Source organism: Schistocerca cancellata, chromosome 2 (assembly GCF_023864275.1).
Source record: "Schistocerca cancellata isolate TAMUIC-IGC-003103 chromosome 2, iqSchCanc2.1, whole genome shotgun sequence".
NCBI lineage: Eukaryota > Metazoa > Arthropoda > Insecta > Orthoptera > Acrididae > Schistocerca > Schistocerca cancellata.
The window spans coordinates 175,953,593-175,981,479 of NC_064627.1; the positions used below are offsets into that span (position 1 = coordinate 175,953,593).

Consider the following 27,887-nt stretch of genomic DNA (forward strand, 5'->3'; position numbering starts at 1 on the left):
TCACCAATTTAGTATTGGAGGGTAGCGTGGAGGGTAAAAATCGTAGAGGGAGACCAAGAGATGAATACACTAAACAGATTCAGAAGGATGTAGGTTGCAATAGGTACTGGGAGATGAAGCTTGCACAGGATAGGGTAGCATGGAGAGCTGCATCAAACCAGTCTCAGGACTGAAGACCACAACAACAACACCACTTTAGTGCAATAAATGCTCAAAATTATGTCCGTTGACTTCAATGCATTTGACCATACATGTAACGACATTCCTCTCAACAGCGAGTAGTTCGCCTTCCATCATGTTTCCACATGCATTGACAGTGCGCTGGCTCATGTTGTCAGGCGTTGTCAGTGGATCATGATAGCAAATATCCTTCAACTTTCCTCCTTTGACGACCAATCCACCTGTCATGATAGATGTTATTCAATACCGCTTCAACCACACATGAGCTATGTGCCGGAAATCCATTATTTTGGAAGTACATCACCATTCTGTCATGCAGTGAAACATCTTGTAGTAACATCAGTAGAACATTATGTAGGAAATCAGCATACGTTGCACCATTTAGATTGCCATCAATAAAATGGGGTCCAGTTATCCTTCCTCCCATAGTGCCGCACCATACATTAACTCGCCAAGGTCGCTGATGTTCCACTTGTCGCAGCCATCGTGGATTTTCCGTTGCCCAGTAGTGCATATTATGCTTGTTTACGATACCGCTGTTGGTGAATGATGCTTCATCGCTAAATAGAACGCGTGCAAAAAATCTGTCATTGTCCCGTAATTTCTCTTGTGCCCAGTGGCAGAACTGTACATGATGTTCAAAGTCGGCGCCATGCAATTCGTGGTGCATAGAAATATGGTACGGGTGCAATCGATGTTGATGTAGCATTCTCAACACCGACATTTTTGAGATTCCTGATTCTCATGCAATTTTTCTGCTACTGATGTGCGGATTAGCCACGACAGCAGCTAAACACCTGGGCATCATCATTTGTTGCAGGTCGTGGTTGACATTTCACATGCATCTGAACACTTCCTGTTTCCTTAAATAACGTAACTATCCGGCGATCGGTCCGGACACTTGGATGATGTCATCCAGGATACCGAGCAGCATACATAGCACACACTCGTTGGGCATTTTGATCACAATAGCCATACATCAACACAATATCGACCTTTTCCGCAACTGATAAACGGTCCATTTTAACACGGGTAATGTATCACAAAGCAAATACCGTCCACACTGGCAGAATGTTACGTGATACCACATACTTATACATTTGTGACTATTACAGCGCCATCTATCACAAAGCGAAAAAAGTGGTCCAACTAAAACATTCATATTTCTTTACATACTACACGAATATGTAATAAAAAATGGGGGTCCCTATTTTAAAAAACGCAGTTGATATCAGTTTGACCTATGGCAGCACCATCTAGCGGGCCAACCATAGCGCCATCTGGTTTCCCCCTTCAAGCTAGACGAGTTTCGTTCTTTGTAGTTTTTTCGTTTGATGCTTATTTCGTAAGATATTTGGCCCGGTCACTATCAATGGACCACCCTGTATATTTTCCCATGTTTGTATCTCCTGTCTTGGGAGCTGTACCTTGTGAAGGTAAATACTGACCACCCAAATTGTCAAGTTGTTTCCAGAATGAAAATGGAGGGTAGGAGAGGCGTGCTTGGGTAGCTCAGTTGGTAGAGCACTTGCCTGCAAAAGGCAAAGGTCCCGAGTTCGAGTCTCGGTCCAGCACACAGATTTAATCTGCCAGGAAGTTTCATGTCACGTTGTTGTGTGTCCTGTTACAAATTTACAATTCATAATATATTTACATAATTTCAATAAATGTACAAAAACTCACAATAATTTTTCCAAAGTCTACTATGAACTTCTCTGCACTTTATACTATTACAGGAACCTTTCTTATCAATTGTCTTACAGTTAGTGTGTATCTATGTTCATCCATGAGAGTAACAATGTCCAGGACCAACCTAGAAGTTTGCCTCTTTTTATCTACACTCCTGGAAATTGAAATAAGAACACCGTGAATTCATTGTCCCAGGAAGGGGAAACTTTATTGACACATTCCTGGGGTCAGATACATCACATGATCACACTGACAGAACCACAGGCACATAGACACAGGCAACAGAGCATGCACAATGTCGGCACTAGTACAGTGTATATCCACCTTTCGCAGCAATGCAGGCTGCTATTCTCCCATGGAGACGATCGTAGAGATGCTGGATGTAGTCCTGTGGAACGGCTTGCCATGCCATTTCCACCTGGCGCCTCAGTTGGACCAGCGTTCGTGCTGGACGTGCAGACCGCGTGAGACGACGCTTCATCCAGTCCCAAACATGCTCAATGGGGGACAGATCCGGAGATCTTGCTGGCCAGGGTAGTTGACTTACACCTTCTAGAGCACGTTGGGTGGCACGGGATACATGCGGACGTGCATTGTCCTGTTGGAACAGCAAGTTCCCTTGCCGGTCTAGGAATGGTAGAACGATGGGTTCGATGACGGTTTGGATGTACCGTGCACTATTCAGTGTCCCCTCGACGATCACCAGTGGTGTACGGCCAGTGTAGGAGATCGCTCCTCACACCATGATGCCGGGTGTTGGCCCTGTGTGCCTCGGTCGTATGCAGTCCTGATTGTGGCGCTCACCTGCACGGCGCCAAACACGCATACGACCATCATTGGCACCTAGGCAGAAGCGACTCTCATCGCTGAAGACGACACGTCTCCATTCGTCCCTCCATTCACGCCTGTCGCGACACCACTGGAGGCGGGCTGCACGATGTTGGGGTGTGAGCGGAAGACGGCCTAACGATGTGCGAGACCGTAGCCCAGCTTAATGGAGACGGTTGCGAATGGTCCTCGCCGATACTCCAGGAGCAACAGTGTCCCTAATTTGCTGGGAAGTGGCGGTGCGGTCCCCTACGGCACTGCGTAGGATCCTACGGTCTTTGCGTGCATCCGTGCGTCGCTGCGGTCCGGTCCCAGGTCGACGGGCACGTGCTCCTTCCGCCGACCACTGGCGACAACATCGATGTACTGTGGAGACCTCACGCCCCACGTGTTGAGCACTTCGGCGGTACGTCCACCCGGCCTCCCGCATGCCCACTATACGCTCTCGCTCAAAGTCCGTCAACTGCACATACGGTTCACGTCCACGCTGTCGCGGCATGCTACCAGTGTTAAAGACTGCGATGGAGCTCCGTATGCCACGGCAAACTGGCTGACACTGACGGCGGCGGTGCACAAATGCTGCGCAGCTAGCGCCATTCGACGGCCAACACCGCGGTTCCTGGTGTGTCCGCTGTGCCGTGCATGTGATCATTGCTTGTACAGCCCTCTCGCAGTGTCCAGAGCAAGTATGGTGGGTCTGACACACCGGTGTCAATGTGTTCTTTTTTCCATTTCCAGGAGTGTATTTTCCTGCTGTATACTTGTATCTTCATCCAACCATTAAAAATACTAACACTGTTGGGTCAGGAGATATAAGTGGTCAGACAATAGTATTACCACTGGAGCCGTTGGAAAAAGTGGAGTTGATGTGTGGGAGAAAATTTAGCAGCTCCATCATGTTGGAAGTATGTCATTTTTAATCTGCCCAATGTAATATCATCTAGTAAGTTAAGCTAAGAAATTTTTCAGAATATACAAGCAGTTTTGTTCCTTAGATAGAGTGTAGTGTTACTAGCAATATACCCAACTTTATACATTATGTGTGTGCAGCTTTGGAAACAATTCACAATAAGACATATGTCTGTATAGTCTCCTTTGTTTCAAATAATAGTTTTTGTTACCTAGTAGGATGTAAATCTTTGCTTGTAAGATATAGTGAAGCTGTGAACATACTGTGTGTGTGTGTGTGTGTGTGAGAGAGAGAGAGAGAGAGAGAGAGAGAGAGAGAGAGATCACAGTCAGAGGAGGGGAGGACAAGTGCAGCAGTGAGGAATTGTGGCTTTCTTCGCTCAGTTTTAGATATTTTATTATTATTATTTGCAAGTTTTGTTTTATTTGTGGCCGGCGATTCCTATATCCATCCACTGTAACTGTCATCATCACAGTGTGTTTGCTTTTACAGTTAATGATGATAGTGAGGATAGCGATGTCCCCAAGCGTAAAAAGAGTCGTCGTATGTGGCAAGACTCTGAAAGTGAAGAGAGTGACTGGGGCAAGAAGAAAAGAAAGTAAGTAGAACTTTCATTTTTACTTTTGATATTTGTTGTAATTCTTGTGCATTCCAGACTAATTTGAAGGTTTGTTACTGATTATATTCCTGTTTATTAATTTTGACAAGATTTTTATATATGAAATTTTAAGAATTTTGTTGCCTGTGTGTGTGTGTGTGTGTGTGTGTGTGTGTGTGTGTGTGTGTGTGTGTATGAAAGACTTTCAAAATTATGCTAAACAATTTACTTATTTTTTGTGTGTGTGTGAAAAGCTTTTCTGTTGATATGAGTATAATAATGTTTTTTTTCCCCCGTTGCTAGCAGATAATGCCACCTGCGTGTTGTATTTCACTGTTGACATGCTGCCACAGGTGGCATGACATTAAAAGCATATTATGAACTTGATATAAAATCTACTCTTTTCAAACACAACATAAAGTTATTTTGCTTAGGGTATAATGTGAATCCTCTCCCAGCCAGAAAAGAAATTCATTAAAATGGGTCCATTCTACAGGTGAAGCCATCTTGGGAACTGAAAGTGTAGCAGGCTGAGCACATTCCTATGGTTTGTAGCGTTATTAGTAGGTGTGCCTTATGTTACAGGTGTAGACACCATACCAAAAAAATTTCTTAGGATTAAGTTTCCCCAAAGGAATCAACCTCTCAGCAGTTTGAATACAGTAAAGCAAGTGAAACGATGGACATAGACAGCTATTCACACTCATTAAAACATCAACCACATTGAGTCCAGTCAATTGTGACAGAATATATACAATTGTTCGTTTTTACAAAAAAGAAAAAGAAGAAAATAAAATTTGAAAAAGTTAGATTTTGGTATATCTATGGATAAGAAACAGTTTGGACTGTAAAATTTATAGTGTACTTGTATATACTCCAACCAAATGGAAACAAGACTGAATTTTGTTGCCCTAGACAGGCAATATTATTGCTCAATACTTCTGGATTTGCAGTAATATTGAACATGTGGTTAGGTTTAGCAATTGTGAATAATATTGGGCATATCAAAACTCTTGAAATGTATTGTGTTACCTGAGAAATATTGTGCCATCTGTGAGAAGTATTGCTGGTTGCTAACTTCTCCATTGTGTTTATCCGCTAAAAGTAGTTCAGAAGCTTAGCTTCTCTTGCAGCTTATTAATCTTAGAGACCAATATTATACGTGAAAGCTATTCTTTTCTTGTAGCAACACTATGTATATTAATTTAAACCATTACCCTTTTCCTATTTGTGGGTTTGCGCTACTTAACAGTGATGTTGCTATTGGCTGACTGCATCACGTGTCCTATGCTCGAAATATCCGCTGTCATTGTCTGGTGGGATCAGTTGACATGAGCTATGACTGGCTTACAAAAGTGCATCACAATCTCGATTTCAATGCCCCCCTCCCCTCGGAGTTTCGTTTTCTAAAGTGCCAGGCAATTCTACGCCGGTGTATAAAACCACAACCATTGAAAGGATTGATAAGTTTTACAGTTACGAGGAAAAGTATACTGTCACTTAACATGAAAAAAATATATTTTCATAAGGAGAAAGTGAATTTTTAACTGGGAAATCCGGGAAAAATCCAAGGACTTTTTTCCTTGTCCATATGTACACCCTGAAAGGTGACCTATCATTCTTGAACCATGCGTGCAGTATAAAAGCATAAAAAACAAATAATAGTGTTTGGCAAGTACGGGCCTCTTTCAAGGCACCACAAAAATTTCAGTTTCTCTCAACGAATGTTGATGTGTGATTCTGGAAATTTTCCCAGCATAATGGGAAATTTCAGGCCCTGCAGCCAGGTGACATCAATGTCTCCCACAATATTTCAGTTGGCAACCATTCAGCCATCTTCAGAAGAGGTTACACTGGAGATTGCTGGTGCACGTCACTGGTTTTATGCCAAAAATTGGTGTAGTGGCATGGATACATAGGTTTCCACCAGCAAGCTTCAGTGTAAACTCACATGAAAATGGCTGAATGGTTGTCAGCCAAACTACTGTGGCAAGATACCGATGTCATCCATCTGCAAGTCCAAAACATCAAAAATACCTGCCCCCTGAGAATTTCTGTTTTCAAAGATTTACTATCCCTATAACACTAAGAACAATTGGACAAACACAATATTGATAGAATGCTTGTGAGACCTGATTCAGATACCTGGGCAATTCCTTTAATGTGACCACCCTGATTGCCTCTGCCACCTTTGTATAAGCTGATGCTTCATTTTTAATATCCTGTAACAGGTGGATAGTTGTTCAGTTACCTGTAGAAATGCCATTTTATTTTAGGTGACAATTCATTTAGTGTAGCAGAGATTTTAAAATGTTGTGAAAAAAAAGACTATTCAGTGGTCTTGTTGTTAACAGGGTGTTAAATCTCAATTTTACTTCCTTCTTTTTTTGAAATGATCTCAGTTTAAACTAAAGCTGTATTTGCATGTGCACTTGCCCCATGTATATGTAACCAAAAAATTTTACTTCATGGATGAGCAGTTAACTCTTAAGTAAGAGCCAATATATGCAAGTTGCTTCTGATCAGTACTTAAACTGAACTGATCCATTAAGAACTGGGAGCATGAATGTTCTTGTCTGTGGTGTTTTCCTAGATGAAACAGCAGAATATTTGGCAATGTGCCCATATAAAACAGTTGAACTACAGATTGGAAACAATAAACATAAATCAAGCGAGGCAACTATTAACTTATAGCTGATTGATACATGATACAGAGTCCTAGTTAACAGCATTAATCATTTCACAGCAATTTTGAATGAGCCCACAAGCAGCAACTTGCACAAAAGATGCTAGCGAGCAGTTGATTGGTGGCTTCCTCAAAAAGTTAGTGAAATTTTGTATGCTGCTAAAATGTATGTGTGCACCACACATCAATATGCAGGAAGTGAATTATCGCCTTTCCTCATTTTTGTTTGATGTTTAGTGAAACAGAAGTATTAGATGAGTTTTGGTTGGTGTATTAAAGTTAAACATGTTTAGATTTGTTTATTTTTTATTATTTTTCCTGTATTCAGAGTAACAGCTAATGTAGAGTGCATCTACATACTGTATTTACCCAAGCATAAGATGACCCCCCCCCCTTACCTTTTTTTTTTCTTTCTTTCTTTTTTTTTTTTTTTTTTCCTTGTGAAAAAATAGTCTGACTAATAAAAATCACAAAATTTTATTGACCAAAGTTATTGCCAAAAAAGTTTGTTATTCTAAACTTTGTCATTTACTAACTGTCAATATTTTATTAATACGAGGAGAAATAAACAAAAAGAAATTGTTCACATTAATTTTTTATTTTTACTGCCCTTTTTGTTTAGTTAGCCTGTCGTTTATGGTATCATTATTTTAAATCATCATCCTAAAAGGACAGCTGTGAAGCTTATATCTTCATTACCACATATATTTGGTTCTTTCTTCTGAATATGTTTCAATTTCTGAGGTTATGCTTACAGTGGGACCTGAGAACACAGCTGTGGCCCCCCCCCCCCCCCCCCCCCCCAAATAAATAGTGGATTTCGGTTCTGTGCTGATGTGAGAAGGTTACAATGTCTCTTGCTTCCAAACATATCTCTGCCCACCACTCTGTCATTGGCTATGTAGGACCAGCAGCTGACACACCCCCCGTAGTTTGTGCCATACCTCACGATGAGTGTCGACAATGTTGCTGCATGAAACACTAATTACGCCACTAGCTCCACTCTTAAGAGTTTTACCATCTCGTGCAGAAATGTGTGCTATTGTTTGCTATTGTTGAGTATTTGTCTAATTTTAAAGCCAGTTCGAATCTGAGTACGAGTTAATTCAAGCGAACTGCAGTTCAAAAGTGATGAATGTTCATAAAAAGCCAAAATACACAGTGTAGATTCCCATGGTTGGCTGCACAGCAAAATTTACTCCCTGTTCTACACCCTCCCTCGCCACACTCACTGTAGTTCTCACTTCTCAGCCAAGCTGATGTCAGTTTCACCTCCAACTAATCAGTAGTGCTGTGCTTGAGCAATGGTGAATTAAGGACGGCAGTACCTTCTAGGGTACAGGTCATGTTAACATCATCAATTAGTATGTAAATAAAAGATTGCAATCATGATCCAGCCCAGTTCTTGAAATATCACTCATCCTGTGATCTAATGACGTCTGTTGGTACTATCTCCACAACGGTTCTTTATGCTGTAATTTATTCCTGTGATAACAGCTGCTGTCAGTTTAATATGCTTTTTGTTTGTTAGACATTTAATTCTGGATTAATTGTCTTTCTCGTTTCATGTGAATGTCACCATCTTGTTGTGAAGCTGTAGACGTTTTCCCCCCTCGTATTCTTAGGTGTGAACAGTGAACAAATTTCTCATTTGCAAGCCACTTGGTAATTCACTACAGTTTCTCATAAAAAATAGAATAGTGACTTGGATTCAGAATCAATTAATGGATTTGCAGGGACAACATTTTTTGCTCTTAAATGTTAGCTTTACTTAAAAAGTAGCATAAATGTATGTATACTGTATCCATATATCTATGAGACCATTTATTGAAAACCTATTGAAATACATTGTATGATAGTAAGTTCATAGAATTTAATCATATTTCCTCCCGTGTTTCACAAAAAGATTGCAGATTTACGAACACAACGATTTGTAAATCTGCAATCTTCGTGATAACTTCACATGCAGCAAATTCTTTCTGGTGTGTGTGTGTGTGTGTGTGTGTGTGTGTGTGTGTGTGTGTGGTGCTTTGCACAATATGGTGATGTACAAATTACATAAGTGCTTGAATGTATTTAGGAATATTCAGAAAATACAATGCTGCAACTTCGCAACGAAATCGCGCGGAATTTTCGACGGCAACAACACACAAAAATACTTCGCCACAGTGGAATAACAAAAATCGAAAACGTACGATAATGTAAAGCGTATCTTGAAAATCATGTGAACATCCGTCTGATGATGAACTTGCCAGTTTGAAACCGGTAACGGCGCTATTTACCTAAATAAATAGCAGTATTAATAGTGGCTGGTTGCTGTTTTCTTCTTTGTAAGACTTATCCTACATTAAATGCTTTTTTCTGGGCCTTTACAAATGTCTGCTTGTGTCTGTGTGTGTGCGGATGGATATGTGTGTGTGTGCGAGTGTATACCTGTCCTTTTTTCCCCCTAAGGTAAGTCTTTCCGCTCCCGGGATTGGAATGACTCCTTACTCTCTCCCTTAAAACCCACATCCTTTCGTCTTTCCCTCTCCTTCCCTCTTTCCTGACGAAGCAACCGTTTGTTGTGGAAGCTTGAATTTTGTGTGTATGTTTGTGTTTGTTTGTGTGTCTATCGACCTGCCAGCGCTTTTGTTTGGTAAGTCTCATCATCTTTGTTTTTAGATATATTTTTCCCACGTGGAATGTTTCCCTCTATTATATTCATATCATTAATTTGAACCCAACAATTACGTTTGTTATTGTCACTGTTGCATTTCGAAGTCTTTTCTGTCGTCTTATTTCCTCCTTCTGTTTTTGCCAGTAGTTTCACTTTGTATTCACCTGGCCTTTACAAATGTCTGCTTGTGTCTGTGTATGTGCGGATGGATATGTGTGTGTGTGTGTGTGCGCGAGTGTATACCTGTCCTTTTTTCCCCCTAAGGTAAGTCTTTCCGCTCCCGGGATTGGAATGACTCCTTACCCTCTCCCTTAAAACCAACATCTTTTCGTCTTTCCCTCTCCTTCCCTCTTTCCTGACGAAGCAACCGTTTGTTGCGAAAGCTTGAATTTTGTGTGTATGTTTGTGTTTGTTTGTATGTCTATCGACCTGCCAGCGCTTTTGTTTGGTAAGTCTCATCATCTTTGTTTTTAGATATATTTTTCCCACGTGGAATGTTTCGCTCTATTATATACAAATATGGTTGTGTTTATTTCAGGAAAAGTGGTGGTTCATCATCTAAGTCCCGTACAAAGAAAAAGAAAAGGAGGGTATTTGAGGATTCAGATTTGGAAAGCTATAGAAAAAAGAAGCCCAAAAAGCCTAGGGTATGATCAGCTTAATTTCTATTTCATACCTCTTTTTTAATTCCAAAATGGCATGTATATTTACAGCATAATGCAATAATGTCTTTGCAGAGAAGTAAGTAACATTATTTAATTCTGCTGGTAATCACCACGTGGCACAGTTTTTAATGTTGTGATATGTCAGTTGAACTTCATTCTGCTTATCCTATCTGTTATAATACTACTTTATTGTAATACTATTATATTTTTACTTTACGGTCCTTACATAATATAAGCTTGGAGGTGTTGTTTTACAGTGTATTTGAAATACTAGGCCTGCTTTGTGACATTTTCTTTCTTCAAGTGATGTCCTTGAATTTCCTTAGCACTTTTAATATTCATTTTGTAGGGACTAAATCCAGACTACAATCTGAGCAGCACACTTCTGAATTCATTCAGTTGCATTGTTCACACTCACTGGTGATGAACCCTATAGCCTTATTTAAGCTAGTTTTCACATTACATTTAAGCTCCAGAGGTGCAACGTTGTCGCATCTAGTACTGTCTGCAGGCAGCCACTACAGCACACCACTTTCAGCTGCAATAGAAAATCGTGTTAAAGGCTCAATCATTCACAAAAATCAAGTAAAAATCTTAAATTAACATATGATATAGAGCTCTACAGCATGTCAAAAATCAGTTCTTAATTTTAATTAGGGAAAGAGTTATGTTAATTTGTTTGAAACAGATTTATTTTTTCTGTTTGTAAACAGCTTCAAACTTATTGCATGATATCTTAAAAACTGGTACTATGACTGCAGTATTTTTTTCTTTTTTGGTTATTACTAAAATATGATAATGATGAATTTTTCAAAATTTTTGCACTACATTACGTTTTCTATATATATATGCATCTAGAAATGGTGTTTTTATGTAGCTGTGTCGTCTTAAACTTATATCAGGTATGAAGTTTAAAGTCTGTATCTCCTACAAAAATAATTTAAAAGTTCTGTAATTTACATATAGCACTGCTCTCTGTGGTCTCTCTAAGCATGTTGGAAATCTTTTCTTGATTTTAATTAGGGCAGGTGCTATGTTGGTTATTGAAACAGGAGACATTTTCATATCCAGAGAAGTTTCCTTTTTATCATTGCATGTCTCAAAAACTAGTACACACATGAAATAATGTCTCTGTGTCTACACAAAATGAAATGTATTTAAACTGCGGTGTAACTTGCATAAAGAGATGATGGGAGGTGGCTGAACAGTAGTCGTTAGTCTCAAACAAAAAAGAGAAATTCATCAAAATAAAGTCACAGATGTAAGATTTAATGGAAGTAAGACATTCATTAAAGTTCACTATACACTACATACTAATTAGACAATGGGAAGACACCACTTAATTCAGAGTCAATGTCAGTGGAACTATCGGTGTTGCTGCTGTTAGTGACAAGTATTATCAAGTCTTTGATGCATTGTTGCAACACACCTTCATTGTTCCCTGGATTCTGTATAACTCCATTCACATGACCCACTATCTTTTACAGTCTTCTGGTGTCACTTTCTCAAGTACCTCCTGCAGAAGCTGTTCCACTTTGGGCAGTGTAATTGTTTTTTATTTTGTGCAGTCATATGATGCTTAACCTGAGCCCAAATCAGTTCTGTTGCATTAAAGTGGCAATGGTTGGGAGAGAATCTGAGCATTTTAAGCCTGTTTATTTATTTCTGTTGGCTTGCTTTGCGACGTATGTTCTAATAATTCTGTTCTTGTCAATTTGCTGTTATATTTCTCTAACCAGCAAACAATGTCATCTTCAAACCATTTCACAGAATTATTGTGGTTCCTCCCTTTGTGACAGTCGAAGATCTCGTTTGAAGGGAATAACAGCAGATGATTAGAAATGAATCCTTTTGAATTTCTGGCATGTGCTACAGTTATTCTTTTTCCTCTCTCGATACATGCTGCTATACTACCACTGATGGTATCACCTGTGCAGCTTCCTTTCAAACTTTGTCCCCACTAATCCTCTAAGAAAGCAGCATCATGGAGTTCCATTAATAACTTGCATCCAGAAACGGATTTATAGCGGAATCCTAACTTTTTCACAACTGGTAACATGGATGATTTATTACCCTGAAATAGATCTGCCGCTACAAGGTTAGCATATAGCTTCTTGAGTGTTACGTACACCTTCCTTGAATGATATGCATATATCTGATGACGAATAGCTTCTTCCTGAAAAGAGTCAAGATTTATGACCCTATTCTTGAGGCGCCTCCTCTTCCCAGTTGCCTCCAATTTAGATGACTCGCCTGATTCTTCTGTTGCAAATTTGTCTCCAGATTCTTATCATTGATCATTCACTTATTTGCAGAGCGGCTGCAGTTTGCTCCACCACTTTATCCAAAGGAAGTAGAGATGCTCCTGCTTCTCTCTCTCTCTCTCTCTCTCTCTCTCTCTCTCTCTCTCTCAAAATACTCCCTCATGGAACACATGAACCCATGCCACTGACTGCATATAATCATGCCATGTCCGGCACTTTTTGAAAGTTTCCTAGGAGCGTGCAGCCTCTGTCTGCCTTTCTTTTGATTACTTTCATTACACATTGAACGATATGTGAAGCTGAAAGTCATCCAGATCTCTCACTACAACGGCTCGCTGAGGACTGGCTGGCACAATGCTTTAGGTAGGGCAGTGCAGTGGAAGTGGCAACTTAGTGGAAGCCGACAGCGCCTGGCTCCCAGCAGTGTATTGGTGGCGGGAGCTGTGCAGCATGCTACCTGTCAAGTGAGCACTAGTTTAAATCAGACTATAATGTTCAAACAGTGCTCAAGAATGTACAACATAGTAGTCTTACTTTCATTGTGCTTTGCAGATGCACAATACTTTTCTTGAATTTTCCTTATGTTCATTTCATATTGTCTACCTTCATAACATAACCCCTAGATAATCAACGAATGTGCCACATTCTAGTGATTTATAATTGTAATTAAGTACTGTCATAATTGTTTCATTTTTTATGCGTATTGTTGTGCCTGTATACTTGTGGCAAGTTAGCTGTTGTTTCTTGCAACAAGGGGAAAATTTCTGAAATGTACATACAATCATTTGGAAATGTTATCTTCCTTTAGACAACTGTGTGAGAGATCTACTTACTCTGAGAATTCATTTATATATGTTGAAATCTTTATCAGTACAATTTATTCAGTAATTTTTAAAACCACCATTGATTCCCAAATTAACTCTTGAAAAACTTGCTTGTAATTCCGGAAGACTTACATTTAGAAGTTGCATAAATGGTGTGGTTGACAGAACTTAAGCTTTTCTGCCTTTTATCATTTTGTAGCCAGCTATGGGAAAATATTTGTTCTGTAATCTGCAATCTACCTTGAATTCAAGGTACCATATGTCATTCTTGAATTATAGAAGCTAATGCAAACACTTACACTTGCAGATTAAGTTTGGAGGTCTTGATGAGGATGAAGTTCTGTCACGAAGAACTCGAGGAAAGAAAATCAATTATGAGGAAGTTGCTGGTTCTGACACAGAAGAGGTAATTTTCTTTGCTCAGTTTTTATACCACATGAATGTCACTCTGTTAATTTAATCGTTAATAAGGGATCTCACTTCATTGCCATTCACAATAATCAAATTTATTTTATTGACTTCAAAGCATCTCCCTCTGCAGATATATAATTGCTGAAATTATTAACTAATTTCATTGATTCCATAGTAGAAGTAGAAAAAAAAGAAGACACTGACATTGGCTTTTATGCCCATTGTCCTTTGTGTAGCAAGAGAGAAATGTCACTAGTGTTGTAACAGGAAAGTATACTTTTAGCACATTAATAGGAAAGGTTTGCTTGTTCCAAAGTGAGCAGATAGTCTTCACGTTTCTGTTCTTGAGTGAGCAGCGTGGAAGCCCCTGTAGGGACACCAGAGTAACCAAGTGTTGAAAAGTCAAACAATGGATAATCCAGGATGGAATGTAAAAATATTATATTCATAATATTGTTAATAAATAGTGAAAAGGGGAGATATAAGTAATGGACAGTGTCTTGAAAGGAGGATATAAGATGAACATCAACAAAAGCAAAACGAGGATAATGGAATGTAGTCAAATTAAATCAGGTGATGCTGAGGGTATTAGATTAGGAAATGAGACACTTAAAGTAGTAAAGGAGTTTTGCTATTTGTGGAGCAAAATAACTGATGATGGTCAAAGTAGAGACGATATAAGATGTAGACTGGCAATGACAAGGAAAGCTTTTCTGAAGAAGATAAATTTGTTAACATCGAGTATAGATTTAAGTGTGAGGAAGTCATTTCTGAAAGTATTTGTATGGAGTGTAGCCATGTATGGAAGTGAAACATGGACAATAAATAGTTTGGACAAGAAGAGAATAGAAGCTTTCGAAATGTGGTGCTACAGAAGAATGCTGAAGATTAGATGGGTAGATCACATAACTAATGAGGAGGTATTGAATAGAATTGGGGAGAAGAGGAGTTTGTGGCACAACTTGACAAGAAGAAGGGACCGGTTGGCTGGACATGTTCTGAGGCATCAAGGGATCACAAATTTAGCATTGGAGGGCAGCGTGGAGGGTAAAAATCGTAGTGGGAAACTAAGAGATGAATACACTAAGCAGATTCAGAAGGATGTAGAATGCAGTAAGTACTGGGAGATGAAGAAGCTTGCACAGGCTAGGGTAGCATGGAGTTATGTTCATTAACAGCATGTAAAAGACTTTGTTATTTACCTTCAAACATATTGAGGTCTATCATTCTAAAATTCTTTTATACTGATTACAGTAGATGCAAAAATTTGAATTGATGATAAATCTAGGACGAGAGGTATAGATTAAAAGTGATGTTACACAAATTTATTCCTGTGCCTACAAGTTGTGGCCAGATTCCAAATTACAATTATCTGACCACATAAAGCAACAATACAAGTTTTATTTTGTCCTATTGTTATTTATAATGGATCAGGATTCATGTTCATTTCATGAGATACAGAAATAATCTTTCACATTGCACAAAGATAGCAAAGGAAATCCAGTTATAGAAATCTTGATTAAATATGGAATAAAGTAATTTACATGCCATGCTCTTGTAATGAAAGGAATTGATTTCCAGAAGTAGATTGTGGTGAACCAGCCATCTCATGAAATTGTATGAGAAGAACGTCAGAGATTAGGAACACAAAGTTCCTTCAGTATTTGGCAAAAGCAAACTGAATAAAGAAGCAATAAGTGAAAAAATAAAGATACTTGTTCCAGAACGGCTCATAATGTAAAAGCCACAAAAGAAAGAATTAGTAATATTTTTCACAAGCCTGATTAGTTATTAAAATTATCACAAAACAATATCAAACACAACAGAAATATAATCAAACAAAGTAAAGTCCATGATGAAACAGTGAAAATATTAAGAAAATGATAGATTGCTACTCACCACATAAAGAACATGTTGAGTCTCAGACAGGCACAAACAAAAGACTGCTATACATGTGAGCTTTTGGCAGAATGCCTTCTTCTAAGATAGAAAACACACACACACACACACACACACACACACACACACACACACACAGACAGATGAGCATAACCCACACAGTCATGACTGGATTGCGAGCAACTATGCCTGATGAAAGAAGCCGTCTGGGTGATGGGGGTAAGGAGGAGGCTGGTTTTGGGGAGGGTGGGGGGATAGCATGGTAGAGGTGGAGGAGCGTGTAGTGATGATTGTGGGAGAATGCAGGGACATGGTGGGGCACAAGGTAGGACTGCTGAAGCAGTCGGGAGGTTTTGGGGGGGAGACAAGAAGAAGTAGAGGAGCAGGGAAAAAGAGAGAGACTAGTGGATGCGTTGATGGAGTAGAAGGCTGGATAGTACTGGAGTGGGAGCAGAGAAGGGGACAGATGGGCAAAGGACAGGGACTAGCAGAGGCTGTGGCCGGGGGGGGGGGGGGGGGGGTGGGGGGGGGTTTACGGGAATGCAAGCAAGATGTATTTCAGGGAAAGTTCCGACCTGCATAATTCAGGAAAGCTGGTGTTTGTAGGGAAGATCTAGATGGCAAAGTTTGTGAAGCAGTCATTGAAATCAAGCACATTGTTTTGGGCAGCATGTTCAGCAACTGGGTGCTCCAGCTGTCTTTCGGCCACAGTTTGTTGGTGGCCACTCATGCAGACTGACAGCTTGTTGGTTATCATGCCCAGGTAGAATGCAGCTCAGTTTGTAGATCACACAACAGGTTTCACAGGTGGACCTGTCTTTGATGGGGTTGATGACGCTTGTGATCAGACTGGAGTAGGTGGCAGTGGGATGATGTATGGGACAGGTCTTGCATCTAGGTCTATTACAGGGATATAAGCCATAAGGCAAGGGGCTGGGAGTTGGGGTAGAGTGGGTATGGACAGTGGTATTACGTAGGCTCAGTGGAGGTGGAATACCAAAAATGGTTCTAATGGCTCTGAGCACTATGGGACTTAACATTTGAGGTCATCAGTCCCCTAGAACGTAGAACTACTTAAACCTAACTAACCTAAGGACATCACACACAACCATGCCCGAGGCAGGATTCGAACCTGCGACCGTAACAGTCGCGCGGTTCCGGACTGAAGCGCCTAGAACCGCTCGGCCACCGCGGCTGGTGGTGGAATACCACTGTGAGAGATGTGGGAAGGGTAGTGGGTAGGATATTCCTCATTTCAGAGCATAATGAGAGATAGTCGAAAAGTCGAAAGCCTGGCGGAGAATGTGATTCCGTTGCTCTAGTCCTGGGTGGTACTGAGTCCTAAGAGGAGTGTTCTTTTGTGGCCGGATGGTGGGAATGTGGGAGGTGGTAGGGGACTGGAGGGACAAGACTTGGGAGATATGTTCCTGTACAAAGTTGAGAGGGTAATTTCGGACTGTAAAGGCCTCATTGGGACCCTTGGTGTATTTGGAGGAGGATGGATGCGATAGCCATGGGTGGTTAGGGTGTATGGAAGGGTCTTCTTCTTATGGAATGTGTTCCAGCTGCTGGAGTGGGGGTAATGGACAGAGGTACTGATTTAGCCATCTTTGAGGTGGACATCAGCATCCAGGAAGGTGGCTTGTTGGGTTGAGGAGGACTGGGTGAAGCGAATGAGGGAGGAAGTGTTGAGGTTCTGGAAGAGTGTGGATAGGATGTCCTCATCCTTGGTCCAGATCACGAAGAAATCATCAAGGAATCTGAACAATGTGTGGGATTTTGGATTCTGCATGGTTAGGAAATATTTCTCTAGGTGGCCCATGAGTAGGCTGATATAGGATGGTGTCATGTGGATGCCCTTTGCTGTATCCTGCATTGTAGATGATACCTTCAATGTGAAGCAATTGTGGGTGAGGATATAGTTGGTCATGGTGATCAGGAAGGAGGTTGCGGATGTGGAATCATTCAGGTGTTGGGAAAGGTAGTGTTCAATAGCAGCAAGGCTATGGGCTTTATGAATGTTATTGTAGAAAGAGGTGACAGCATTAGTGATGAGCAGAGTGCCTTGTGGTAAAAGAACAAGAACTGTGGAAAGTTGGTGGAGGAAATGGTTGACGTCATTGATGTAGGAGGGTAGGCTACGGGGAATAGCATGTAGACATTCTCCAGTCCATACAGAGGAAACACTTCTTGCCAGAAATGCTACCAGTCTGGCTCAACCTAAACCCAATGTTGTACCCTGCTTGACTGAGCTCACTCTGCTATCCAACTGCCCTCCCACTGCCCCCCCAAATCAACACCTTTAGCATTCCAGAATTTCTTAACTTCAAACCTTGAGTCGCTGTAATTCCCCAATTTGCTCAAGGTAGAAGCTAACCACACATCTGCAGAAAGAACCACAATCCTCCATCTAAAAACTCACCCTGACCTTATCATCCTACCTGCTGACAATGGTTCCACCACTTTGGTTTTGATCTGCAATGATTACATGGCAGAATAACTCTACCAACTCTCAGATCACCCATCTGCAAACCCTGCCTCAGTAGCTCTGTTCAAGAAATACAGCAGGATATCCAGGCTATCTGCAGCTCCTTAGACCCATGACAGAATGTCTCCCCTGCATGTCTCTCTTTCCTCACACTACCACTCCCCACACTCCTGCCTTCTAAATGCTTCCTAAAGTCTATAAACCCAGCCATCCAGGACAAGAGAATCTCTGCTCTTGTGGTTACCTGTAACCTATCCTTCTAGTGCAAAGACACTGAGCATTTCCTCCACCAACTCTCCACAGTTCCTATTCCTTTACCACACAGGACCAGCTTACCACTATTGATGCCACCTCCCTTTACACTAACGTCCCTAATGCCCATAGCCTTGTTGCTATTGGACACTACCTTTCCCAATGCCTGGCTGATTGCATACCTACAACCTCCTTCCTGGTAGCCATAACTAACTATATTCTCACTCTCAACTGCTTCATCTCTGAAGGCATCACCTACAAACAGATCGGTGGTACAGCAACAAGCACCTGCATGGCACCATCCTATGCCATCCTATTCATGGACCACCTATAGGAATACTTCCTAACTACCCAGAATCCCAAACTCCTCCCATGGTTCATATTCGTTGATGATATCTTCCACATTCCTCCAGAACCTCAATAATTTCTCCCACATTCACTTCACCTAATCTTTCTCAATCCAACAAGCCACCTTCCTTGATGCTGATGTCCACCTCAAATAAGGCTACATCAATACCTCTGTCCATATCAAACCTACTAACCATACCTCCATTTTGATGGCTGCTACCATTCCTCACTAAGAATTCCCTTCCATATACACTAGCCACCTGAGTCTACTGCATCTGTAATGACAAGTAGTCCCTCTCAAAATAGACCAAAGATCTCACTTAGGCCTTCATTGACCGCAGTTTCCAACCCATGTTTGTACGGAAACAGATCTCCTGTGCCTTGTCTCTTCAGCCACCTATCACCTCCCACATAGGAGCACTCCCCTCATGACTCAGTACCATCCAGGACTAGAGCACTGAATTACATTCTCCTCCAGGGTTTCAACTACCTGAAATTAGGAATATACTACTCACTATCCTTCCCACATCTCCCACAGTGGTATTCACTTCCCACCGAAGGTATGCAATATCCTTGTCCATCCCTACACCAGCCCTGCTCCCAACCCCTCGCCTCGCAGCTCATATCCACTAATAGACCTAGATGCAAGACTTGTCCTATCAAAGGCAGGGCTACCTGTGAAACCAATCATGTTGTCTACAAACTAAGCTGCAACCGCTGTGCTGCATTCTACTTGGGCATGATAATCAACAGGCTGTCTTTCTGCATGAATGGCCACCAACAAACTGTGGCCAAGAGACACACGGTGTATACGCTCCGGGACAACCAGGAAATCCGTGAAAAACCTGGGAACTTTTTTATCTAGGAGAAAACCAGAAAAAACCCGGGAATTTTTTTAGAATTCCAGTAATTTTTCATTGTTTTAGTCTTCAGTTAAATTTTTATAATTTTAACTGGTAAGAACTGATAGTCAATTGAAGAATTTTACTGTATCCCACTACAGCAGAATAATACTGTAGCAATAAAATGTAAATGAGAGAATAAAACCAAAATAAAACTTAAGTTTCAAAGGAAATGCGACATTTATAGCAACAAAACACAGAGCACACACAAGCACCTGCCAAAAGCAAATGTGTGAAAGGCTTGAAGACAAAAACTATGGAATAGTTCATAACAGCAAACCGCTTCCAATGAGCGTGATGTCACAACTGTTCCCATTAAGTTCATTTTGAGCAGTTGCCAGCAGGCTGATGCACATGTGCAGTTTGAGTTGCATATGAGCAGTACCTTCTCCTGTTTCTGGCTACTTGAAGTGTGGCTGCAGCAGTAGCAAAAAGCAGTCATGCTACACAGAAGAGTTTTTCTGGCGTGCCCAAGCTGCCAGATTCGCGCAAGAGGGAGGCGGATAGTGACCCATGTATACGTTTAGTGATTTTTACTGTTTTCCCTTCATTGACATTTTATTTGTCAAATGAAAACAAAACAGATTTCTGTCGGTGGGAGCTATCAAATGAATTAAAATACATTCACATAATTATGAAAGACTAAAATATGTTATTAGTTTCAGTTTTCTGATTTTATTTTGCTTCCATATTTTTGGCAGTCAAGCATTAATTGCCATGCACAACAATGAAGTTATTTTTGTCGGTTTGTAAATAAACGAGGCTTTTATTAATCTTTTCCAGAGATGCAGTCAATTTATAAGAAATGAAGTGTTTCATTCCACACTATTGTTCACTGAATTTCAAGTGTACATTTTCATCTTCTGGCATGTATGACATTATGACATAATAAAGAACCAAACTTGAGACAATAAAGTACTGGTACTCCAAGAAAATTTTCGTCCCAAAAAGCGCACTGAATAGCTTAATATCAGGTTGGGGCCTACTTCATTGTGCAGTGCGCTTTTTGGGACGAAAATTTTCTTGGAGTACCAGTACTTTATTGTCTCAAGTTTGGTTCTTTATTAATTATTATGACATAATAAAGAACCAAACTTGAGACAATAAAGTACTGGTACTCCAAGAAAATTTTCGTCCCAAAAAGCGCACTGAATAGCTTAATATCAGGTTGGGGCCTACTTCATTGTGCATGTGGACATATGAATGTGTCCTTTAAGCTGAATTATGCAATTTAGTATGGTTTGCGAAATTCCTATGCTCATGTAGTATCCTCTGAGATCCTATTTCTTTTATGACATCATGTAAGGTGTCTTAAAGTTATATGTGTATAAACATGTGGGCTTCCTACATCATCGTAGCTGCCCATGTGCAGTAACGACTGTTTTCTGGCACTCTCTGCTGCTGAAGCGATCCCATGTCTATGAGGTCATGGGAAAATATTGCAAATGGTTCTTTAAAAAGTATTGTTTTCAAAGGAAATTTCCTTTTATGTAAGATGAGCTGTGTTACGTGTGAGAGTGTGCAATGCATTTCTTAAATTGTAGAGTGTTTGACTCTCATTTAAAACTTAACACTTTCAGGTCCAGCCACTTAGAATAATTTTGAGCCCAGAAGACAAGACATTAATGTCATTGCTTAAAATTTTACTGGCACATTTGTGTGACATATCTAAAAGTGTGACACACGCTAAAAACACCAGTGTTATATGTGGTAGCTTAGCTTTTCTTGTAGCTACGCTACGTACATTAATTTAAACCATTAACTTTTCCTATTTGTGTGTTCATGCTACTTAACAGTCTTGTTGCTATTGCCTAACTACATCATGTGTCCTATGCTCTGAATATTTGCTGTAATTGGCTGTCGATATCATGTGACATGAGCTGTGATTGGCTTTCAATAGTGCATTGGACACTCTTTCAATGCTTCAGAAACTAATGTGCTGTGTTTGGTGGAATTCGAATTTATACTTTCATAATACGAAAATATGCACCCTATTGTAATATGAAGATGCAGCGTACATGTTGCTGCGCATCAAAGGTCTTTCCAAAACGCAGTTCAAAGGTTTGGGAATTTTACAGCTCCGAGGAAAAGTACACTGTCACTTATAGTGTAAAAAGTGTATTTTCACCTTGAAAGAAGTGTATTTTCATAATGGAAAAAGTACGTTTTTAACCGGGAGATCTGGGAAAAATCCAGGAATTTTCTTTTCTTGTCCACTTATACACCCTGAGACAGCTGGGCCATCCAGTTGCTGAACATGCTGCCCAAAACATGATTCACTTCAGTGGCTGCTTCACAGTCTTGACTTCAGTGGCTGCTTCACAGTCTGTGCCATCTGGATCCTCCCTATCAACACCATCTTTTTGAAAATGTACAGATCGGAACTCTCCCTGCAGTATATCCTACAATCCCGTAAAATTTCCTCCCTCCTCCCCAGGCCATCAACCTTCGCTAGTCACTGTCCTTCAACTATCTGTCCCCTTCCATGCTCCCACTTCAGCACTACAGAACAACACAGCCTTTTATTCCATCAACACACACAATAGCTTCTCCCCCCCTCCCCCTTCTCTGCTTCCCTCCTTTTCCACTCCCCTCCCTCCCTTCCCCTCAAACCTCCTGACTGCATCTAGAGGCCCTACCGTGTCCCCACCACATCCCTGCATGTTCTCACGAGCAGCGTTACACCCTGCTCCACCCCTACCTTCCTATCCTCCCCTTTCCCACCCCAGCCTCCTCCTTACTCTGCCACCCAGTTTGCTTCTCCTGTCAGGCGCAGTTGCTTGCAGTTCAGCCACAGTAGCCAGAGACAGTGGTCAAGTGTCCCCATGGGCTTTCTTCTCTGCTGGCCATAGACAATAACATGCATGCATTGAACAGTGGTTAATGGAATATCTAAATGTCACTACAGTAAAAGTCTCGAAATAAAGGAATGCCACCTCATTTTATTCTCTCAATTTCATAATTGGGAAAAACAGTCTTTATAATCAGCAACTGTTTGAGAGTCATTCTATCATCAGTTTCAGCATCAAAGTTCACAGATTCTAATTGTCATTTATCAAAGTTGACAAAATTATCTCCACACGATTTTGATGGCCGTACGAGATCATACACAAATGTTTCCTGAGGCTGGTTTAAATTTTAGTTCACCTTTGATAATACACTCCTGGAAATTGAAATAAGAACACCGTGAATTCATTGTCCCAGGAAGGGGAAACTTTATTGACACATTCCTGGGGTCAGATACATCACATGATCACACTGACAGAACCACAGGCACATAGACACAGGCAACAGAGCATGCACAATGTCGGCACTAGTACAGTGTATATCCACCTTTCGCAGCAATGCAGGCTGCTATTCTCCCATGGAGACGATCGTAGAGATGCTGGATGTAGTCCTGTGGAACGGCTTGCCATGCCATTTCCACCTGGCGCCTCAGTTGGACCAGCGTTCGTGCTGGACGTGCAGACCGCGTGAGACGACGCTTCATCCAGTCCCAAACATGCTCAATGGGGGACAGATCCGGAGATCTTGCTGGCCAGGGTAGTTGACTTACACCTTCTAGAGCACGTTGGGTGGCACGGGATACATGCGGACGTGCATTGTCCTGTTGGAACAGCAAGATCCCTTGCCGGTGTAGGAATGGTAGAACGATGGGTTCGATGACGGTTTGGATGTACCGTGCACTATTCAGTGTCCCCTCGACGATCACCAGTGGTGTACGGCCAGTGTAGGAGATCGCTCCCCACACCATGATGCCGGGTGTTGGCCCTGTGTGCCTCGGTCGTATGCAGTCCTGATTGTGGCGCTCACCTGCACGGCGCCAAACACGCATACGACCATCATTGGCACCTAGGCAGAAGCGACTCTCATCGCTGAAGTCGACACGTCTCCATTCGTCCCTCCATTCACGCCTGTCGCGACACCACTGGAGGCGGGCTGCACGATGTTGGGGCGTGAGCGGAAGACGGCCTAATGGTGTGCGGGACCGTAGCCCAGCTTCATGGAGACGGTTGCGAATGGTCCTCGCCGATACCCCAGGAGCAACAGTGTCCCTAATTTGCTGGGAAGTGGCGGTGCGGTCCCCTACGGCACTGCGTAGGATCCTACGGTCTTGGCGTGCATCCGTGCGTCGCTGCGGTCCGGTCCCAGGTCGACGGGCACGTGCACCTTCCGCCGACCACTGGCGACAACATCGATGTACTGTGGAGACCTCACGCCCCACGTGTTGAGCAATTCAGCGGTACGTCCACCCGGCCTCCCGCATGCCCACTATACGCCCTCGCTCAAAGTCCGTCAACTGCACATACGGTTCACGTCCACGCTGTCGCGGCATGCTACCAGTGTTAAAGACTGCGATGGAGCTCCGTATGCCACGGCAAACTGGCTGACACTGACGGCGGCGGTGCACAAATGCTGCGCAGCTAGCGCCATTCGACGGCCAACACCGCGGTTCCTGGTGTGTCCGCTGTGCCGTGCGTGTGATCATTGCTTGTACAGCCCTCTCGCAGTGTCCGGAGCAAGTATGGTGGGTCTGACACACCGGTGTCAATGTGTTCTTTTTTCCATTTCCAGGAGTGTATTAAATAGTCACTTGTAGTAACAACATGGTATCTGCCTGTGAGTTTATTCTAGACTAACAAGTGAGCTATGTGGTTTTGCGTCTGCCTACTTGGGGTGCTCTTGTGATTGGTCGTTTCAGTCCGCCAGTGATTTACAACATTAACTGATAACTTTGATTAAGCTTGGAACTTCAATTTAGAATGATTGAAATGTTGTCAGTGTTGATAAGATCTTCAGTATCTTTAGAACCATGTAGGAATAGTAAACAGTAAATATAGATAATCAAAGTTACGTACTTGGCACCATACCCAGTAGCTGACTCACTGTTATCCCTCTATATGCTCCAGCACAACACTGCTTCTACTCACACCACTGTTCCCGTGCTTCATGATCATCTGTCACTTTGTGGGATGGGAAGGTTTACCTTTCTTGACTGCCTGCTAATGTACAATAACATGAGGCTTCATATATTGTATAATAAAATGAGGTCTCAAATGTGTAAACGTCACATATCCCAAGGCATAAATGCCACTATATAAATTACTTAATAACTTGGACTTTTCTTAACAAGTCAGATAACATTTCTATTATTTCTAATTACACTTCAGCAGCACCATTACACATAATTACCCTTGAATTAGGAATAGTATTTAAAATAAAGGTAACACTGAATGTGCAAGTGGTAGTTGCCTGTTTACTATTTGATGAAACAGTAATAACCCACGTATAGCTGACACAAGCATAAACAAAAAATGTATATGAATTTTAGCTTTCAGATGGTAAGGAAGAATATATAGGTGTGGCTGTGATGTTTCAAAAGTAATAGTAAGTTATTCTGATTTCTTCGTTGAGAAACAATTACACCATAATCATATCTTTTTTCCACCACTGTTCATCTAATGCCAAGCATTTGTGATTTTTTATGTTTGTTTCATTTCAAGGAGGTGATAAAGAGAAGTCGCAGACTGGTCGAGAGTGAAGAAGAATTTGTCATAAATGAAGATGAAGGGGAGGAAGAAGAGGAGCAAGAGCCTGTAGTTGAACAGGATGACAGTTCTGAATCAGGTAGGTGTTTTAGCCTGAGGAGCAAATTGATAAGTTTACTTGTCTGTGTGCACTGTTTTATTTGTTCATATTGAAATAAAATAAATGTGTTGCTGATATAATTGTGTTCACTATTATACTAAAAATGAAGCAGAAACAATAAAGAAAGAGACAGAACCTTGACACAACATTACTTCTTCACACTTGAGGGAACTTATCACATAATGTCGAAATTGTGAAACATCTGATCTCTCTCACTTTTTCAACTTTCTGCACCAAATCATCAGTAATGACTGAAGGTCACCCAATTCCATCATCATCTTGCACATTCGTACCACCTTTAAAAGCTCTCGCCCATTTTGGTAACATCTCATCATTAGTTTCTTTCTTTTTTTCCTTCATCATCATCATCTTCTTCTTCTTCTTCTTCTTCTTCTTCTTCCTCCTTCATGTGGTTTGATGATGAACTTCAGCTGCTTTCACACAGTTAGCACTAAGAAAACGAATCACAGTGAGGATTTGAGTGTCAGCTGAATTCTCAGAGGAGGCATTTCAGATACTCCCAGACAAACATAAACACCCCAAATATTGGTGGAAATTGAGTAAAAAAAATTAAATGCAGGCTTTCAAGCAAAAATAAAATTGTAAAGGAAAATGTACTTGTTTTATTTTTATTTCAAAATGGTACTTACGATGGGCATTCAGTAAGTAATGCAACACGTTTTTTTTTCCTCGGCCAATTTCAGATGAAAAAGTGTGGAATTTGTTGTGGGACATCATGCTCGAGTCCCTATAGTTTCATGAATTTCAACAGGTGGCGGCACTATATGTAGTCTTTGGAATAGCTTCTGTAAAGGAGGTGCATTCCAAGCAGAGAGATGTCATTGAGTCTCTTTTTGTGGAAAATCAGGCACCACAGATATTCGTATGCACTTGCAGAATGCTTACAGACTCATGGCAACGATGGTGAGCCGTCTCTTATCATTGCAGCAAAAATGTACTGTTCTACCTCATCCACCCAACAACCTGGATGTCACATCTTTTGACTTCCATCTGTTTAGCCCAATGAAGGATGCACTCCGTAGAAAGAGTTTGTGAATGATGGGGAGTTACTGATGCAGCAAGAGGTTGGCTCTGACGTGGATTAGTAGAGTGGCACCATGCAGGCCTACAGACCCTCCCACCACATAAGTCCATCGCATTGAATGGAGATTATGTTGGAAAATAGGTATTTTTTCAAAAGAATGGGGAGTAATGGGGCGTATTGGAATCTTTAATAAAACCAACCTGTTTTCAGAAAAAATCCTGTTGCATTACATACTGAACACCCTCATACTTAGAAAACACACCTCGTATCTGTCAGGGTGAAGTAAATGTTGGATGTCTTCATTAATGTAATTCTACTATGAAAAGGATAGTGGATACTAACCAGAGATGCTGAGTCGCAGACAGGCTCAACAAAAAGACTGCCGAAAAATCAGCTTTCGGCCAACAAGACAACACACACACACACACACACACACACACACACACACACACAAAACCACAGTCTGTGACTGCTGAGGCGAGACTGTGAGTAGCTTCACATGATAGGAGAAGCAACCAGGTGGGGGTAAAGAGGAGGCTGGGGCGAGGAGGGGGGGAGAGAGCAGGGTAGGGGTAGGCAACTGTAAAATGCTTAGACGGAAGGGATGGGCGAGGGGGGGGGTTAGTGCAAAAGGAGAGAAATAAAAAGACTATGGGTGCTTTGGTGAAATAGAGGGCTTTGTAATGCTGGAATGGGTGCAGGGAAGGAGCTGGTGGTAAGGACAATGAGTAAAGGTTGAGGCTATGAGGGTTATGGGAACGGAGGATATATTGCAGGGAGAGTTCCCACCTGTGTAAGGTTAAGGCCAGGAGGGTTATGGGAATGTAGGGTATATTGCAGGGAGAGTTCCCACCTGCGCAATTCAGAAAAGCTGGTGTTGATAGGAATGATCCAAATGGCACAGTCTCTCTCTCTCTCTCTCTCTCTCTCTCTCTCTCTCTCTCTCTCTCTCACACACACACACACACACACACACACACACACACAGGTCGTTGGCCACCTAACTGCGTTACTTTTCCAAATAATTGGAATTCTAAGTTACACCTGAGACCTACTGGTGCATTCTTGAGTAGAAGTTTCCATTGGGCATAGATCATCCACAGAGCTGAAGACCATTTGTTTCTTATGAGATTTAAATGCTAAGTGATTAGTTAGTATCTTCTTCATGCTGAAGTTACTGTAATTATTATTACTGCGAGGAGATGTATGAAAGGGCTCAAGATATACTTGTTGATTTGCTCAACTGATACCCTTTTCTGACATTTTAGGCAATGACAAATTTTACTGGTGTGAAAAGTATCGAAATGAGCTTCCCGTACAGTCAGTTCTCTTATCCACTTTTTGCCCTTTTGCTTTCCATCCAGTTATTGCCTACAACTGCCTGAAAAATAAACAACTGATCTTAAAGCTCCATTGCTAATTTATACTGTTTCTTTTTTATAAGTGTGTTGAAGAAAATTGTATATTTCAAGAAGGCAGAATAGCTGGTCCACAAGCAAATTTTCAAGTACTGCTGTTTGAAACACTTAAAACTAGAAAATACTATTCCTAGGTTTTTTGAACTTAATTGGTCCTTCATCAGGGAGGAAA

At 41.3% G+C, this 27,887-nt stretch overlaps 1 protein-coding gene across 1 annotated transcript in view; it reads left to right on the forward strand.

The window, feature by feature from the left end:
- LOC126152217 (titin homolog) overlaps positions 1-27,887 on the forward strand; it is a 157,167-nt gene that overhangs the window by 117,461 nt on the left and 11,819 nt on the right. Inside the window, exons 14-17 of the mRNA XM_049915993.1 lie at positions 4,100-4,205; positions 10,089-10,197; positions 13,611-13,709; positions 25,108-25,231. Coding sequence (XP_049771950.1) covers positions 4,100-4,205; positions 10,089-10,197; positions 13,611-13,709; positions 25,108-25,231 — 438 coding nt within the window. The remainder of the gene's footprint in view (positions 1-4,099; positions 4,206-10,088; positions 10,198-13,610; positions 13,710-25,107; positions 25,232-27,887) is intronic.